The 15,072-nt window shown below is 34.4% G+C and overlaps 2 protein-coding genes across 4 annotated transcripts in view; both read right to left on the bottom strand.

Annotated features, from left to right (window-relative positions):
• LOC126809511 (inner centromere protein) overlaps positions 1-12,142 on the bottom strand; it is a 28,018-nt gene extending 15,876 nt beyond the window's left edge. For 2 of the 3 annotated variants that reach the window (XM_056098588.1, XM_056098590.1), the window contains exons 1-5: positions 12,060-12,142; positions 2,830-4,270; positions 1,535-1,679; positions 732-871; positions 306-362 (exon numbers count right to left, since the gene is read on the bottom strand). In XM_056098588.1, coding sequence (XP_055954563.1) covers positions 306-362; positions 732-871; positions 1,535-1,679; positions 2,830-4,237 — 1,750 coding nt within the window. In that variant the 5' untranslated portion in view covers positions 4,238-4,270; positions 12,060-12,142. Of the gene's footprint in view, positions 1-305; positions 363-731; positions 872-1,534; positions 1,680-2,829; positions 4,271-5,792; positions 5,899-12,059 lie in introns of those variants that run through there. The other variant, XM_056098589.1, reaches the window with a different exon arrangement.
• Positions 5,906-12,035, bottom strand: LOC130010703 (protein Daple-like). Its single transcript, XM_056098587.1, has one exon. The coding sequence runs from the start codon at positions 11,336-11,338 to the stop codon at positions 6,125-6,127; it is 5,214 nt and encodes a 1,737-aa protein (XP_055954562.1). The 5' UTR covers positions 11,339-12,035; the 3' UTR covers positions 5,906-6,124.
• Positions 12,143-15,072: the final 2,930 nt, after the last annotated feature.

The raw sequence follows: 15,072 nt of genomic DNA, 5'->3' as shown, positions 1-15,072 counted from the left end.
CCACGAGGTTGGACAGGTGACCCTACTCCTTGTCACGTACAACCGGGGATTCGAAACCACGCCAGTTGACTCAATGACAGGCCTTATGATACAGCGCGTGCTAACCATTCGGCCATCCAACCCCCCCCCCCCCAAAAAAAAAACATTTATCATTTTGTTTAATACTAGAATAAGCACAAGTCTTGTTTTTCTTTTAAAATTGTCCGTTTGAAGATAAAGAATGTTTGCAAATGCTGATCAGCACATATATATCTAATACAAAATATTATAATTGAAACCTGTGGCCATTGAACTGTTTACCCTACCTTTAGTGGGTTGTGATGTAATGCATTTCCCTTCTTTCATATCCAGTTTTAAGAGTGCTGAAAAAAATATGCACAAAAATATTTCAAATACCAGTACTACTGACAAAATTATCGTTGAGATCATCATGACAAATGATAATTTGGTGTCTTTATTCCATTTTTTTGAGATGGCCATATTTACCAAGATGATTGGTACATGTACCTTGATTTGGGAAATGATTTAGAAATAATTAATACTGGTACCCTATAGATTATCGTTCTTAACAAGCATTCAATCATTCCTTAAGTTTTGTATTAGTGTATTCCTTAAGTTTTGTATTTTACCCATTTATTTATACAGAAATCTGTTGTACATATACACAGGGTAGTACTATAATTCTAGAATAAATTAGATCAAAAATTATTTTAGTTATTCCTTGCACATACCTGACTCTGTTCCAGAGTTCTCTTCAAACAATTTATGGGAAATACTGACATGTATAAAATTTGACTCCAGTTTCAGCTGACATAACTTATCAATTGCTGTGCGTATATCACCCGCAGAGGACACACAAAGATCTAGAAATCTGTCAAAATAAACAAAAATTAACATTAATTTACATCACATAGAAGAAATAATATGATTACATCATTTTTGGTTCATCTAAAATTATCCATCACTCATAACTGCATTTTTGGAAAAGTATTTTTCACAATTAAATGCCAACAAAATATAAATATATCATTGACAAAATTCTTATACTTTAGTACAGCCTTTGGATTTATTACTGATCACTTTATTATACATTTTTATAAGTTGCCAACCATTGACAGACGTTCTCGATCTTATATTAATTATACAAAGCTTAGCTGAAATTGATATAACTTACAGTAACAGTGGCTACATTAACCACAACTGTTAAAGGGAGATTTTATTTGACCTCAGATGTAGAATATAAAGCTTTGGATTTAACTCTTCACAGCTCTATGTCTGAGGAAAATGAGATAACCCAATAGCAATCTGCGTGTAACAGTGACACTGCTCAGCAAGGTGAAAGCCAATGAATGATTTTATTGCAAACTTGGATGTAACCAATATATATACACACAAAATCAGACAAATTTCCTCTGGAGTCTGTGAGCTCCAGCTAGCAATTACAGAGTTAAGTCACTGATTATGTGCTGTTCACGGGGAATGTGGGATGTGGCAGTACAGTATTTTTATTCAAAGAGATAATTTCTAAACCCACCCATATTTTCTCTTTTTATCATTCTGCATGTTGAATACCATAACACTGTCATTAGCTAATGCAATAATCTGTCTTAATGATTCACTTTTTAAATCATTTATCTCTATTGGTGATATCTTTAAATTCCATCTCCAATTCTTATCAACTGCAAAAAGGTGAAGAGTGTATTATAAACATCAAACTAGTGCTCCTACGGTTAGGACTTTTTGTTATTCGAATAGCCGTAGCTATTAACCGGTTAGTAACCGTTAACCGTATGGTATCAATTTTAAACATAAAACAGAGCTTGTCAGGAGGTGCGAGTCATTACTCGTGCGCACGCTATACTCGCCTAAGTAAAAGGCATTACACGCGCAAACATTTCAGGAATTCTTTAATGAAAATCTAAACTATCTAAGGCCGTAGTTATTTATTTACCTGGTTAACTTGGTTCATTTGAAACATTTTTTAATTCAATATATATCTACGATAATATACAAAACAAAAGGCACTATTCTGTTTCCCTTCGTACGTGACAGATGGCGATAATATTACGATTACACAATGTTACTAAGAATAGAATAAAGTAAATTGGAAGACGTCTATTGATTGAACAATAAAGAATTAATTCCTTTTTATGATTGGTTAATTTAACTAAAAACCAAAGTAGAATTCTTGTGAGAAATTACGAGATATGCAACATGTTGAATGTCGTAGTAACGAATCTAGTATATAATGTAATTTTCTATCCTTTATGATTATATTTTGAATGGTGGTTACGTTTTTAAGTAAATAATAAACAAGGTAGAATATAGTTAGAAATGCCGAGAAGTATTTAGATTGGATTAACATTAGCTAAAGCCAGAACAAGGTCCATATGACTACGACGAGTGCTATTAATAGTATCATTGTTTAGCAGTCGACATCGTAGGACGACTGTTACATTCTAAGATTTTCAAACATCAAATACAAAATGACAACGGGCAAGTTTTGTTATAAAGAGGAATATAACCAGACACAACTCTATGTAATGGGGGACATCTCCGAATAACTGTACCTTTGAATTCGAACCGTTTAACTGTCCAGTTCTAACCGTTTACGGCTATCCGACTAGTCGTAGGAGCACTACATCAAACATAAATAAACACAGAGCACAACTAGACTGACATATTTCAAACATGTCTATAACAATTGGGGGGGGGGGGATAAGGTAATTTGAGTTTGAAAATAAAAATACCTGAGACTAATTGATTTAAATTGCAAATAGGCCATTAACTTTATATTGTAGATGTAAGATTATCAGAAGATTAACTTACACTTTTCAATAGTATCTCTCATGTTTTTAAATGGATCAACTGGTTTTGCTGGAACAGGAGTTTTAACTGCTTCTCGTGTCTCTTTATTTGTGTTAGCTTTTGAATCATCTTTCTTCTTAGTTTTAGAATCTTCCGATTTTGAAGCACTATCACTTTTTTTGACATCAGTCTTTTTTTCCAACTCCTTGCTCCTATCTTTCTCTGGTGTTTTGTGTTTAGATGCTTTAATATCTTTACCTTCCTTATCTTTCTGACTAGATCTGTCCTTTTCTGATGTTCTGCTTCGACGACCATCCCGCTCATCTCTTGTTCGATTTCTTGATCGACTTCGTGATCGACTCTTATGGCGTGATCTATTACGAGAAGATTCTGACCGATGAGAACCAATGGTTTTTGATGTGTCATTTCTCTTAGACTTGTCAGTTCTAGACTTAGAGGGCTCATCTTCTTCCATTTCATCTATAACCATCCATTCTTCAGGGAAATCATCAACATCAGCTTCTATTGTATCAACACTACCAACATCACTTACATTCTCCTCATCACTAATCACCACAGCTTCCTTAGATTCAATCTTAATGGTCTCAGTCACACTTGTTTTCTTGGCTGTCTCCTTCTTGGGGTCACTCTTTTGGGTAACATCATTTTTCTTTTCGGGTGTTTTAGTTTCAGTTTTCTTTTTATCATCAGAGTTAGGTTCTGATTTCTGTTCATCATCTACTTTTAGTTCTGGTTTCTTTTTATCATTGACTTTTGGTTCTGATTTCTTTTTATCATCCTCTTTGGGTTCTGATTTCTTTTTATCATCCTCTTTGGGTTCTGGTGTCTTTTTATTATCCACTTCAGCTTTCAATGCATTTTTATCTTCCACTTTTGGTTCCGGTTTCCGGTTTGGTTCAGGTTTTTGTTTATCATCTGCCTTCAGTTTATCTCCCTGTTTATTATCTGCATTGGCCTTTGATTCCAGTTTCTGTTTATCATCAGCTTTCACATCTGTATTCTTTTTATCATCATCCTTCACAACTTGTATCTTTTTATCATCCTTTTGGGCTTCAGGTTTCTTGTTAACTTCTACTTTCTCTTCCACTTTGGCTTCAGGTGTCTTTTTATCATTCACGTTGGCTTCACTTTTCTTTTTATCATCAACTTTGATCTCTGACTTCTTTTTATCCTCTGATTTGGGTACAATCAGTGGTTTCTCTGAGACAATGACTTTAGAATCTGGTTTATCAACTTCAATTGGTGTGTCTTCAAGGTTGATCAAAGTTTCTACTATTTCATCATCATCAGACATCAACAGAGAGACATCAAGTCCCATACCCTCATCATCATCCATATCACATTCTATATCCAACAAGTCATCAACATCACTGCCAGCAGTCCCTTCATATTCGTCATCATCCATCATGATACTCCTGACAGAATTCAATCCAGATCAAAACTGAAATGTACAAAACAAAATTCAGTTACTAATACTGATAGGTAAGTTTTAATCTCTTAAATATTTATTATTTATCTTATTCTTAAATGGATATTTTTGTTTTACTGTATATATATAATATATATATATATATATATATATTAGAATAGTTAATTAAAGCTGCTCTTTGGTAATATATAATTGAAATTAAAGATGGCAAAATAAAACTACATTTTTATGCTAACGTTTTCACCGCGATAGCGGCTCTTCAGGCATTTATTAAACAATAATTCAATTAACAATAGTCTATGACGTCACAATTAAGTCTATATAAAGGAAAAACACTAAATTTACCCCCACCACATACTTCAAGATGCTCACTGAGCGGGATCATCCTATATTTTGGTTGAAGTATGTGCTGTCGATGGAGGTTCATTCTCAACCTAAGCATCATTTGGGTCTTTCCTATATACCTTCCCTTGCATCCCGGACACGCTATAAGGTAAATTACATAGTTCGATTGGCAATTCATTGCCTGTTTGATATAAAATGTATTATCATCCTTAATTTTTATGGATGATCCCTCAATAATAATGTCACAGGTTTTACACTTTGAATTACCACATTTCAAAACTACTGGAATTGAAGCAACTGAATATAGACTTATATAGACTTAATAGCAAAAACAACGACCTCTTGAAGGCAAAAGAAAGCTATTTTATTGAGAAGTACCACCCGAAACTTAATTCTAAATAAGAGAATAATTAAATTAAATTAAATAAAATAAAGACCGTGGTGGGATTGAATATTTGTAGTCTGTAGGCTAAGAAATTACAACCCTTGCCTGTATAATATGTAACTATGACATTGTGACGTCATAGACTATTGTTAATTGAACTATTGTTTAATAAATGCCTGAAGAGCCGCTATCGCGGTGAAAACGTTAGCATAAAAATGTAGTTTTATTTTGCCATCTTTAATTTCAATTATATATATATATATATATATATATATATATATATATATTGGGTCTTTTTTTTAAAAAAAAAAGGGAATCCAGCTCTAAAGTCTGATAGTAAATTCTTAGAAAGTTACATGTATCACTGGAACTCAAAATTCAATCAATGTAAAAGTAAAATATCCCTTCACTTTTTCATTTGTTAATTTGAATAAATAGATTTTTGATCAGATCATCCAATTACATATGGGCATTCTTGAATACCCATTAGGGTACAGCCAGCTTTTTCACACAACAAAGTGAAAAAAATCTTATTAATAAGAGGCTCTTTATACCGTATTAAAATGGAAGTCAGCTTATTCTTAAATTATACAGCTATCTTATTTTGTTTAGGGTGACAAGGATGAATAATTTCATTTAAATGATCAAGCAATTCCGAAGGACTGTTTGAACAAACAAAAGACTCCATTTACAAATTTTTCTATGAATGCCAACAGTGTATGGATGATCAAACATGACAACAATCAATGTAAATAAAAGGTGTAAATGTTAGTTGAAATAAAAATCTTCAGTTGTCCTGTGTACCTTTTATTATTATATTCTCTTATCAACCAGTACACAGATATTCTTGGGAATGATTTGCTTTTCCTGTTTCATTACTACACTGTATCAAAATAATTAGCACATAAACATGCAAATGTACTTATTCAAATAGAGTTTTCACCCACAAAATGTCTCAACTCAGCTGCTATAATAGATTTAGTATGAAATATGTCCCACATCCAATGAATTATTTACAATGAAATTCCAAGCACTCTTTTTAAAGTAACACATTTTGAAAATAAATATTTTCTGGAGTTGTATAATCAGTCTTTAGATAAGCTTATAAATTATGTCAACAAATTATAAATTAATAGCTATTTCGATGAATCCATTTCTTCCGTTAAAAATTCAACAAGTGTCAATTTTTCTGGATCTTGGCCAGTATCAAAATTACTGTGAAACCTTTGTTCATTATCGTGTTTCACAACAGTTGGATTTTGATTGTCTGCGGTGTTGCGGTTTTTATTTTTCTGCGCTTTTAAAAGCATTCCTCTCAGTCTTTTGATGATAGCATTTGAGCCACGGCTCTTCTTAGGATTGTCCATTCTCTTAGAGTAATTTGCGATTATCTTCTCTTCAAGTCTCTCTTTATTTCTTCTCAACTCTGCCAGTTTCTCAATGTATGTTTTTTCTTCTTCATTAAAATGATCTTTACTGTCAATAGCAGATGTCAATAATTCCTGATTTTGATTCAATAATTGTTGTAACTGATGTAATAAAACTTGGTTTTCTTCTTCTAATTTAGAATTAATCTGATGCAGGGTATTAAAATTGATCTCCATTTGCTGCATATCATGGTCGATGGCGCTAAAGTCTTCAAAGGGGTCTTCCATCGAATCATAGGTGTCTTCTTGATATTCACTCATTTCTAACGTATTGTACCTTGGTCCATAATTCCTAAGTTCGTTGTTGGATGAAGAGGAAGACATTCCGTCTGTATCTCTGTCAGCTAATTCATTTCTGCTAGCACCTCGCTCTTTAAACTGGTTAATCACATGGGTTCTAATCTGAATATATTCTGATACCAGATCTTCATATTCAAGAGTTAATAATTCATGTATTTTTTGTAGCTTTTCATAATCAGTTAAAACTCTGCTATGAGCTATCTGAATTTCTTCATGATTTGATAACAAATTCTCATGTTCACTTTCTAACAATGCCATCTGATTCTGAAGTGTAGAGTTCTGGCCAATCAAAGAAGCAAACTGACACTGTATTGCAGTATTTTGTATCTGAAGTCTGGCTGTAATAGAATTCTGTTTTTTGATGTAGGCCTGGCTATAGTCATTTAATTCATTTTCTTGCCTACCATTGAATGGAACACGAGAAGGACCATTTGTAGACTGCGTAAATGTTGGTACAGCATTTTCTCTCTGAATCTCATTAACTTCAATGCATTCTTCATATCTTCTCTTTTCTGCTTCCATCTGTGATATTTTATGAACGAGCATCTGAACTTCTTTTTCTGCAGAATGTAACTGATTTATGAGTTCATTATTTTCGGACTGCAATTGGTTTAACACTTGTGCTTGTTTCTGCTGATAGTCTAACTTTTCTTCAAGTGACTGTTTTTCTTCCTGGGTACCTTGCAGTTGATTTTGAATGATCTCATACTGTTTGTTAGAATGTTGAAGTTGGGTGACCAATCTCTGATTTTCTACTTCAACAACCTGCAGTTGGTTCTCGATTATATTATATTGCTCTTTCGACTGTTCTTCTGTGTGCAACTGGTTTACAACTTCTCCTTGCTTCTGCTGATAATTCAACTTTTCTTCAAGTGACTGTTTTTCTTCCTGGGTACCTTGCAGTTGATTTTGAAGGATCTCTTTTTGTTTATTAGAATGCTGAAGTTGTGTGACCAATCTCTGATTTTCTTCCTCAAAATATTGCAGTTGGTTCTCAATAATATTATATTGCTCTTTACTCTGGTCTTCTGGCTGCATCTGGTTTACATCTTCCATTTGTTTATGCTGGTAATTAATCTTTTCCTCGAGTGACTGTTTTTCTTCTTGTGTACTTTGTAGTTGATTTTGGAGGATCTCATATTGTTTATTGGAATGTTGAAGTTGTGATACTAATCTCTGATTATCTTCCTCAAAATCTTGTAGTTGGTTCTCGATCATATCATATTGCTCTTCAGATTGATGAAGCTGATTGGTCAATCTTTGATTTTCTATCTCAAGGCGATTCAAATCTTCTGTGGCGTTGGATTCAAAATTGTTCTGTTCTTCTTGCAAATGAAATTTAATCTGGATTTCATTCACCTGGTTTCGAAGTTGTTCTACTTCATCTTCAGCCTGATTAAGTTGTTGTCGTAAAGTGTGATTGATAGACTCTGATTCATTCAAACTATCAGTGAGTTTCTGGTCAGATTCAGATTTTATTTTTAGATGGTTTAATTCTTCAACTGCCTCATGAAGCTGTTGTTTCAGATTTTGATTGGTAGATTGTGATTCCTTCAAACTTTCATTCTGTTTCTGGATGAACTCAAACTTTTCTTTCAAAAAATTCAATTCTTCAACAGTTTCATGGAGCTGTTCTTGCAAATTTTGAATGTTAATTTCAGATTCATTTAAACTCTCTCTGAGATTTTGATTCTCCTCCGTTTTGTTTTTATTAAATACACTCTGTTCTTCAATTGCAGTCTGAAGTTTTTCCTTAAGTTGCTGGTTATCAGAGAGAGCACTTTTCAGATTTTCAGCCTGAACTTCAGAAACATTTAAGCTATTTTCTTCAACTAATCTTTTTGTTTCCTCAGCACCAATTAAATTCTGCCTTAATGTTTCACATTCATCTTTGGCAGTTTGAAGTTTTTCTGACAGTTTCTGATTTTCAGCATCCAGTTCATTCAATTCTTCTTCCTGCGTTTCACGTAAAATTTCAGATTTCCTTTGTTTCTCTCGAATAGCATTCAGTTCTTCTTCAACATTAATGAGTTCTTCTTTAAGGTCTTGATTATCCAATTCAAGTTGTTTTATTTTACTTAATTGTGTTTCAATGACACCTTTCATCTTCTCTTCCTCCAATTTAAATTGTTCATATTTTTTCTTCTTCAACCTTTCTATTTCCTCTTCTGCATTTGATAACTTATCAAGAAGTATTTGGTTTTGAGAATCAAGTTGGTCCAAGGCTTGTGCTTGACTCTCATTCATGTCCATCTTTTCTTGGTGTAGAGAATGATTGAGTGTCTCTGAATCATTCAACTTTTCTCTGATTATTTCTATTTCATCTTCCGCCAGAGTTAGTTTTTCTATCAGTTTTTCATTTTCTATTTCAATTTGACTAATATTTTCAGAAGTTATTGTATATTGTTCATTGGATGTGTCATCTTTAAGATTCTGTAGTTCTTGTGCTGCTATCTGAAGTTGGTAGCTTAATTCTTTGTTTTCCGATTCTAAATTATTTAAACTTTCATTGAGTAATCTTTCACTGGAATCATCTGCTTTTTCCTCTACCTCCTTCATAACCATTTCTAGTTTTTGCTTTAATATTTGGTTCTCTTCTTTCAATTTTATAAATTCATTGGTCTGGCACTTTTCTTGGTCAAGATGTTTTTCGGTATCTTTAACTTTGGTCTGTAGTTGTGTATTTTCTATTTTTATCTCTTGTATCTTAACTTGCAGATTTTTAATGTCTTCCTCTAATGCACAAATTTGTTCACCGAGTCTCTTATTATCCAATTCTAACTTTGGGATATCATTCATTTCACTTTTTAAACTATCAAGTTCATTAGTTATAACGCAGTTGTGTCCAATTAATCTTTCATTTTCTGATTTCAGTTTTTCAAATACATTTTCACTGGTACCTCTCATTTCTCTCAAATCTTCTTCCAATACAGCAAGTTTCTGATTCAATATTTGGTTTTCAGATTCCAATTTTTCACATTCAACAGACATTTTTTGCATATTTTCAACTTCTGATTCATATGCTGTAATTTGTTGATGAAGTTTTTCTTTTTCTTTTTCAAATTTAAGACCATCTTCCCTGTGATTGGTTTTGGCACGGATAACTTCTTCACTAAACTCCTTTAATTGTTGATTTAGTGTTTCAATTGTTTTCTCAGTAACTGTCAGTTTTTGGTTAAGTTCTTTATTATCAGACTCCAATTTCTTTAAATCATTTAAACTTGTAGATTTACCTGTCGATTTATGTTCGACCTCAAGATCCCTTAGCCGCTGTCTTAGGGACTGAACTTCCTCATCTGAGATTAACAACTGTTGATTTAATCTTTGATTTTCTAACTCAAGCTGTAATTGATTGACGTTTGCAGATCCTTGTAATTCTGCAGAAATAGGATTTTCGAAACCATCCAGAGACATATTCACATCTTGGTGAATCCTATTTTGAGAAAGCATTGTCAATTCTTTTAGCAGTTCCATGTTTTCTTGAGTAAGAGAAGATATTTTTTCTCCATCCTGATTTATCTTCTGACAATATTCATCTAATAAAATTTTATTTTTCTTCAGTTCATTTTCAAATTTTGTAACCGTTTCTAAACGAACATGACTACTACCAACTTGATCTTCTAAGAAGGATTTTGTTTCTTCTAAAATCTTATTATCCTCTTGAAGCTCCTGTATACGAGCTTTGAAAAAGTCAACTTCATTTAGTTTCTTCTTCAACTTCGCTACTTCCTCCTCTAGACTTTCAGCTTTACTAGCTTTCTCTTTGAAGGCATCTAAATCATCTTGTAAAGAACGCAGAGAATAAACTTTCTGCACCAGTTCCTGATTTTCTGTTTTCAAGGAAAGGAAGGAGCGTCTGACTTCTTCAATTTCATCTTTTAAGTCTGATATTATTTCATCTTTTTCGTCTAATTGTGACTGGAGTAATCTTATTTTTATTTTTTTGTCTGTTGGTTCAGCCTCCTGCACTACAGGTTGCTCCGATAGAAGTACAGTTTTATCATGCATCTTCTGATTTTTAATTTCATGAGTCTGTTCTATAAGAAGCTGTGTTGATGAATTACGTTGTTTCAACAGGCGATCAACGTGGGACACAAGTTTTTCTATGTATTCTTCTTCACTACAGTTTCTCTCAAATGGCAAAATGGATTGCGATTCATCAGTTATTTCTTGAATGTAAGTCACTATTGCATGTTGACTTGTTACATCTAACTGTTTAATATTGGAAATAAATTCTTCTTTGCCTTCCCCCTGAACAGCACAGCCAAGTATAAGCAGTAAGAACTTGCATACTTCTTTAAAGCTCAACTCAGTGGATGGTTCCCGTGAAATAAGGTAAACATCAGGCAAGTCAACACACAAATAAACTTGTAAAACATCCTTATAGTAAGCTTGTATACTTTTCAGAAGTAGGTCCCAATTAAATAAGCGTGTTTCAAAGTCATTTGGTTCTCCACAAACAAGATCTTCACTTGGCCTGTGATCAACTATATTCATCAAATCATTCAAAAGAACCCCATCAAATAGATCACAATATTTAATTTGTCTGCCATCACCGTACACTGCTTTAACCCACTGAACTAAAGGGTGTTCCAAATTCTCTTTCTCTGTGTTAGATGACATTTTGATAAACAATGTCTAAAAATTGTCCCTGTGTATTGATTAGCTTTTTTCTTATCAATTCCATCAGCATAAATTTAGCTTTCAGACAATGAAACTTGGTCAACAATCAAGCAATTACGGAGACTAATTAAGGACGTTGAACACACTGTCATATTTGCCATGCTGAAGGTAAACGTATATGTAGTCGTGCCCGAACATAACAATATCGTCCGCGCTTGATGTGACCAACACGCAGGTAGGAGTGTAATATTTCATGCATCAACCAATGAAACGCACACCTGCTCTCACCGTTAGGCCATGCGCTCGCTGTCACCGTCTCTGATTGGCTGAAAACAGCCTAGTTTGACCTACTTAACCCTCATGGCCCATGGATTATTAAAATGTCAACAAACATTTACATAGTTTTATATTAGAGATATCTTAAAACGATGAAATATGTATCCACGTCGTGGAACAGAGAACATATTTTATGCTTTACCAATAGTGGTTAGTTAAATAAGCGAGCCGAAAAAGTCGCCGTCGGAGGATGCCGCGATTTGGTTCAATCAATGTGGTCCACTCCAAAATTAAGCAGTGTGTATAGCGCCAATTTAGCTTGTCTATTATAACATGTGAGCAAACAAATAATATTGAGACCATTGTACAGAAAGCGTAGATTTATTTTCTATCGGAAATGAGAGCAGTGAATCTTCTGTGAATCATGGCACAATAGAAAACTTACATTTTTAGATTTGTATCGTCTGGATTTTCTTGCTTTCTCAATGGCTTCCAACTTCCGTTGAAAATCTTTGGTTAACCAGTAAGGACGAAGTCTTTATCATCAAGTAATCTTACATCCAAGACTGTCCGTGATTGTCTCCCTTATACCAGTACCTGTAGAACATTTTATCACATTCTGCACACGGTGATCCATCTACTTCATTCATCGAGAACAGATCTCTGTCGTAAATGTTTTGTAATGCTTTTCTACTCCGCCATATACGCAAAGACTAAATAAACTTTTCCAATTTTATTAATTGGAAGCAGAATAAATATTCAACAAAATTATCGAAGTATACTTAGTGTTTTCGACTAACTAAAATCGCCGATTTAGGACTTAAAATGTCGGTCAACTAGCTTAGTGTCTGTTCTCAAGCGGAGCTAACTGTAGACAGACAGCCTAAGTTTAGTATGTATTTTATCAGCGGTTATAGATTCGTTGTAGCCTTTTATTGCATTAGGCAAAATGCAAGATTTCTGAAAGCGCTGGTAGGAGAAACACAAAAGTCACAGGATTATACATTGCATTGGTTTTTAAAATTTATAGGATATGTCTAAATTATGTTTGCTCCCCAGTCTCCTAGGATCGAATAAATTTATTTATTAAATGGTAAATGTCTTTCTGATTGCTCATATTTTTGCAATAAATATATACGTAGACCCAGGAACGGGTTGGGAATAAAAATCGGATCCTGAAGTTGGGCAGGCGACCCCTTTCCTGTCACGCACGAGCTTGTTAGCGAATCTACGCCACTTGATTAAATGACACACAGTGTAATCTAAAACGCACGTGTTAGACCGTGTAGGTAAAGCACCAACATTTTCCGACAAAATTGGTTGCAGAATCAGTGGTTCTGCCGAGCGAGTCGAGGCAAAATTTTATTGTTCTTTGCAGCTTTATACATCTTGTTGTCTAGGCCTATATAAATCTTTGATTAGACAAAATTCATACATATTGCTCAAAATATATAGAAGTCAGGTCAAAATACAGTTTAAACCCCCAAAAAATTGCTACAAAAGGTTTCTAAACTGATTCTGGCAGGGTTTAGTGTACTTTTTAACATACTAAAAGTTTTTGTGGGGGGGGGGGGGGGGCAAAGAACTCATAAAGATCATTAAAAATGATTTGGCCTATTATGTCAAAAATGGCCGCCAACACCTCCAAATGACCGTAAGTCCATAACTACTGACTCAAACTTGATGATCATGATGTCTATACCCAGGTTTTTGGGGATAAGGAACATATTAAGACAACTTTGGATGTCACTGAGGTGTTCAATCATTACGAAATTGAATTTATGACCTTCAGCTGGCCACTATCACCTAATACACAAACACCCCTGTCCATAGAATACGTTTCAGAGCGTTCAGTTTTAAGTGTCATCCTCCACCTCAGTAGCGACCTATTGAACGTTGTTTGAATTATCACAGTTTTCAGTTTGACAAGGGCCACATACAGCAGTGTAGGGGAGTCCATAACGTCTGCAGCTGCATCGAGAGGACTTGCATCCCCCCGAACAGCTGCAATGGATAATTGTCAAGACTTCACCAGGCGCAGCATTGTTTTGGGTCATAATTGAAATTAACTGATCATTTTCTTGCTTCCATCCCTATTTAGTTGGGCCCATTTCATTTGCCATCCCCGTCCATAGCATAATTTGAAAGTACACACGTTGGCTATGAAATCTTGTTGCAGGTGATGTTGGGGGAAGCCGTTAAGGAATGACAGATGTTTCAGTAGTTGCCACTTTCTTGGCGAAACTGTTATGGCACAGTGATGATAGCGTATCATTCGATTTGCCACACCATCAGGTCTTTGCCAAGATCTGATATGTCCTCTTGAGATTTGTTTTGAAGGGTGAATGCACTAGCACAGGACCTCAGGACAGGCTCAGATTTCACTAATTTCCGGTAGGCGGACTTTTTTCCGATGCCTAAAATCCTTGAAGTTGAATCACAGCCTGAGTAGACATGTACAAAGAGCAGCTCGTTGCACGCATCGTCTCCTAAAGTTTCTTTCAACAGGTTAATGTTATACAGTTTGTGTTCTTTTGACTGCTTGTTTGAACGGAAGTAGATGATCTCATTGTCTGTTCTGGAGTAATGAAGGAGCAAGATCAGCAAATCTGTGACAATTCAAACAACACTCAAGAGGTCGATACTGAGGAGGAGGGTAACACTTAAAACTGAACGCTCTGAAACTTATTTTATGATAGTGGACAGCTGAAGGTCACGAATTCAATTTCATAATGATTCAACAGCTCAGTGATATCCAAAGTTCTCTTAATGTGTTCCTTGTACCCCAAACATGGGGATAGACATCAAGATCATCAAATTTGTGTCAATAGTTATGGACTTGCGGTCATTTGACATAATAGGCCAACATTATTTTTAATGATCTTAATATGTCCTTTGCCCCCCAAAACCTAGGGAAAGATACAAAGATCATCAAATTTGAGTTGGTAGGCCTACATGTAGTTACATAGTTATGATCATTTTAAGACGTTTTGTGGCCATTTTTGACGCCATCTTGAAAAAACACTTTTCCGGGGGTCCTACTTAAATTGTACGATAAACGTGATGACTTTGACTTTCCGATTGTTAACTTTCCATTTATTAGTAGTAACATTCCAATATCACCAGCTTATGGAGTGTTTGTGTCTCAGCTAATTCGTTACGCGAGAGCTTGTTCCCTTTATTCTGATTTTTTTTTAGTAGATCGAGGCATTTGTCATCTAAGGTTCAACTACAAGGATACTTAAATTGCGCACTAAACTTATTAAAACCTTTAAAAAGTTTTATGGCCGTCATATTGATTTGATTGGTAAATATAACGTGTCTCTCTCGGCTATTATTCTAGATATATTTAATTGACACGTATACTATTACTATCTCCCTGATAATGTCTACTACATCGTTAACACAGTTCATCGCGTGCATTTTACATACCGATAGTTCATTGACCAATCATGCTA

This window comes from Patella vulgata, chromosome 2 (genome assembly GCF_932274485.2).
Source record: "Patella vulgata chromosome 2, xgPatVulg1.2, whole genome shotgun sequence".
Classification (NCBI taxonomy): Eukaryota; Metazoa; Mollusca; class Gastropoda; family Patellidae; genus Patella; species Patella vulgata.
Note: the sequence above shows the minus strand (reverse complement) of the source record. Positions and strands in the feature narration are given on the sequence as shown.

What these genes read in the sequence shown, in the direction of transcription:
- LOC130010703 (XM_056098587.1), bottom strand. Translation starts at nt 11,338, where the DNA reads ATGTCATCTAACACAGAGAAAGAGAATTTGGAACACCCTTTAGTTCAG.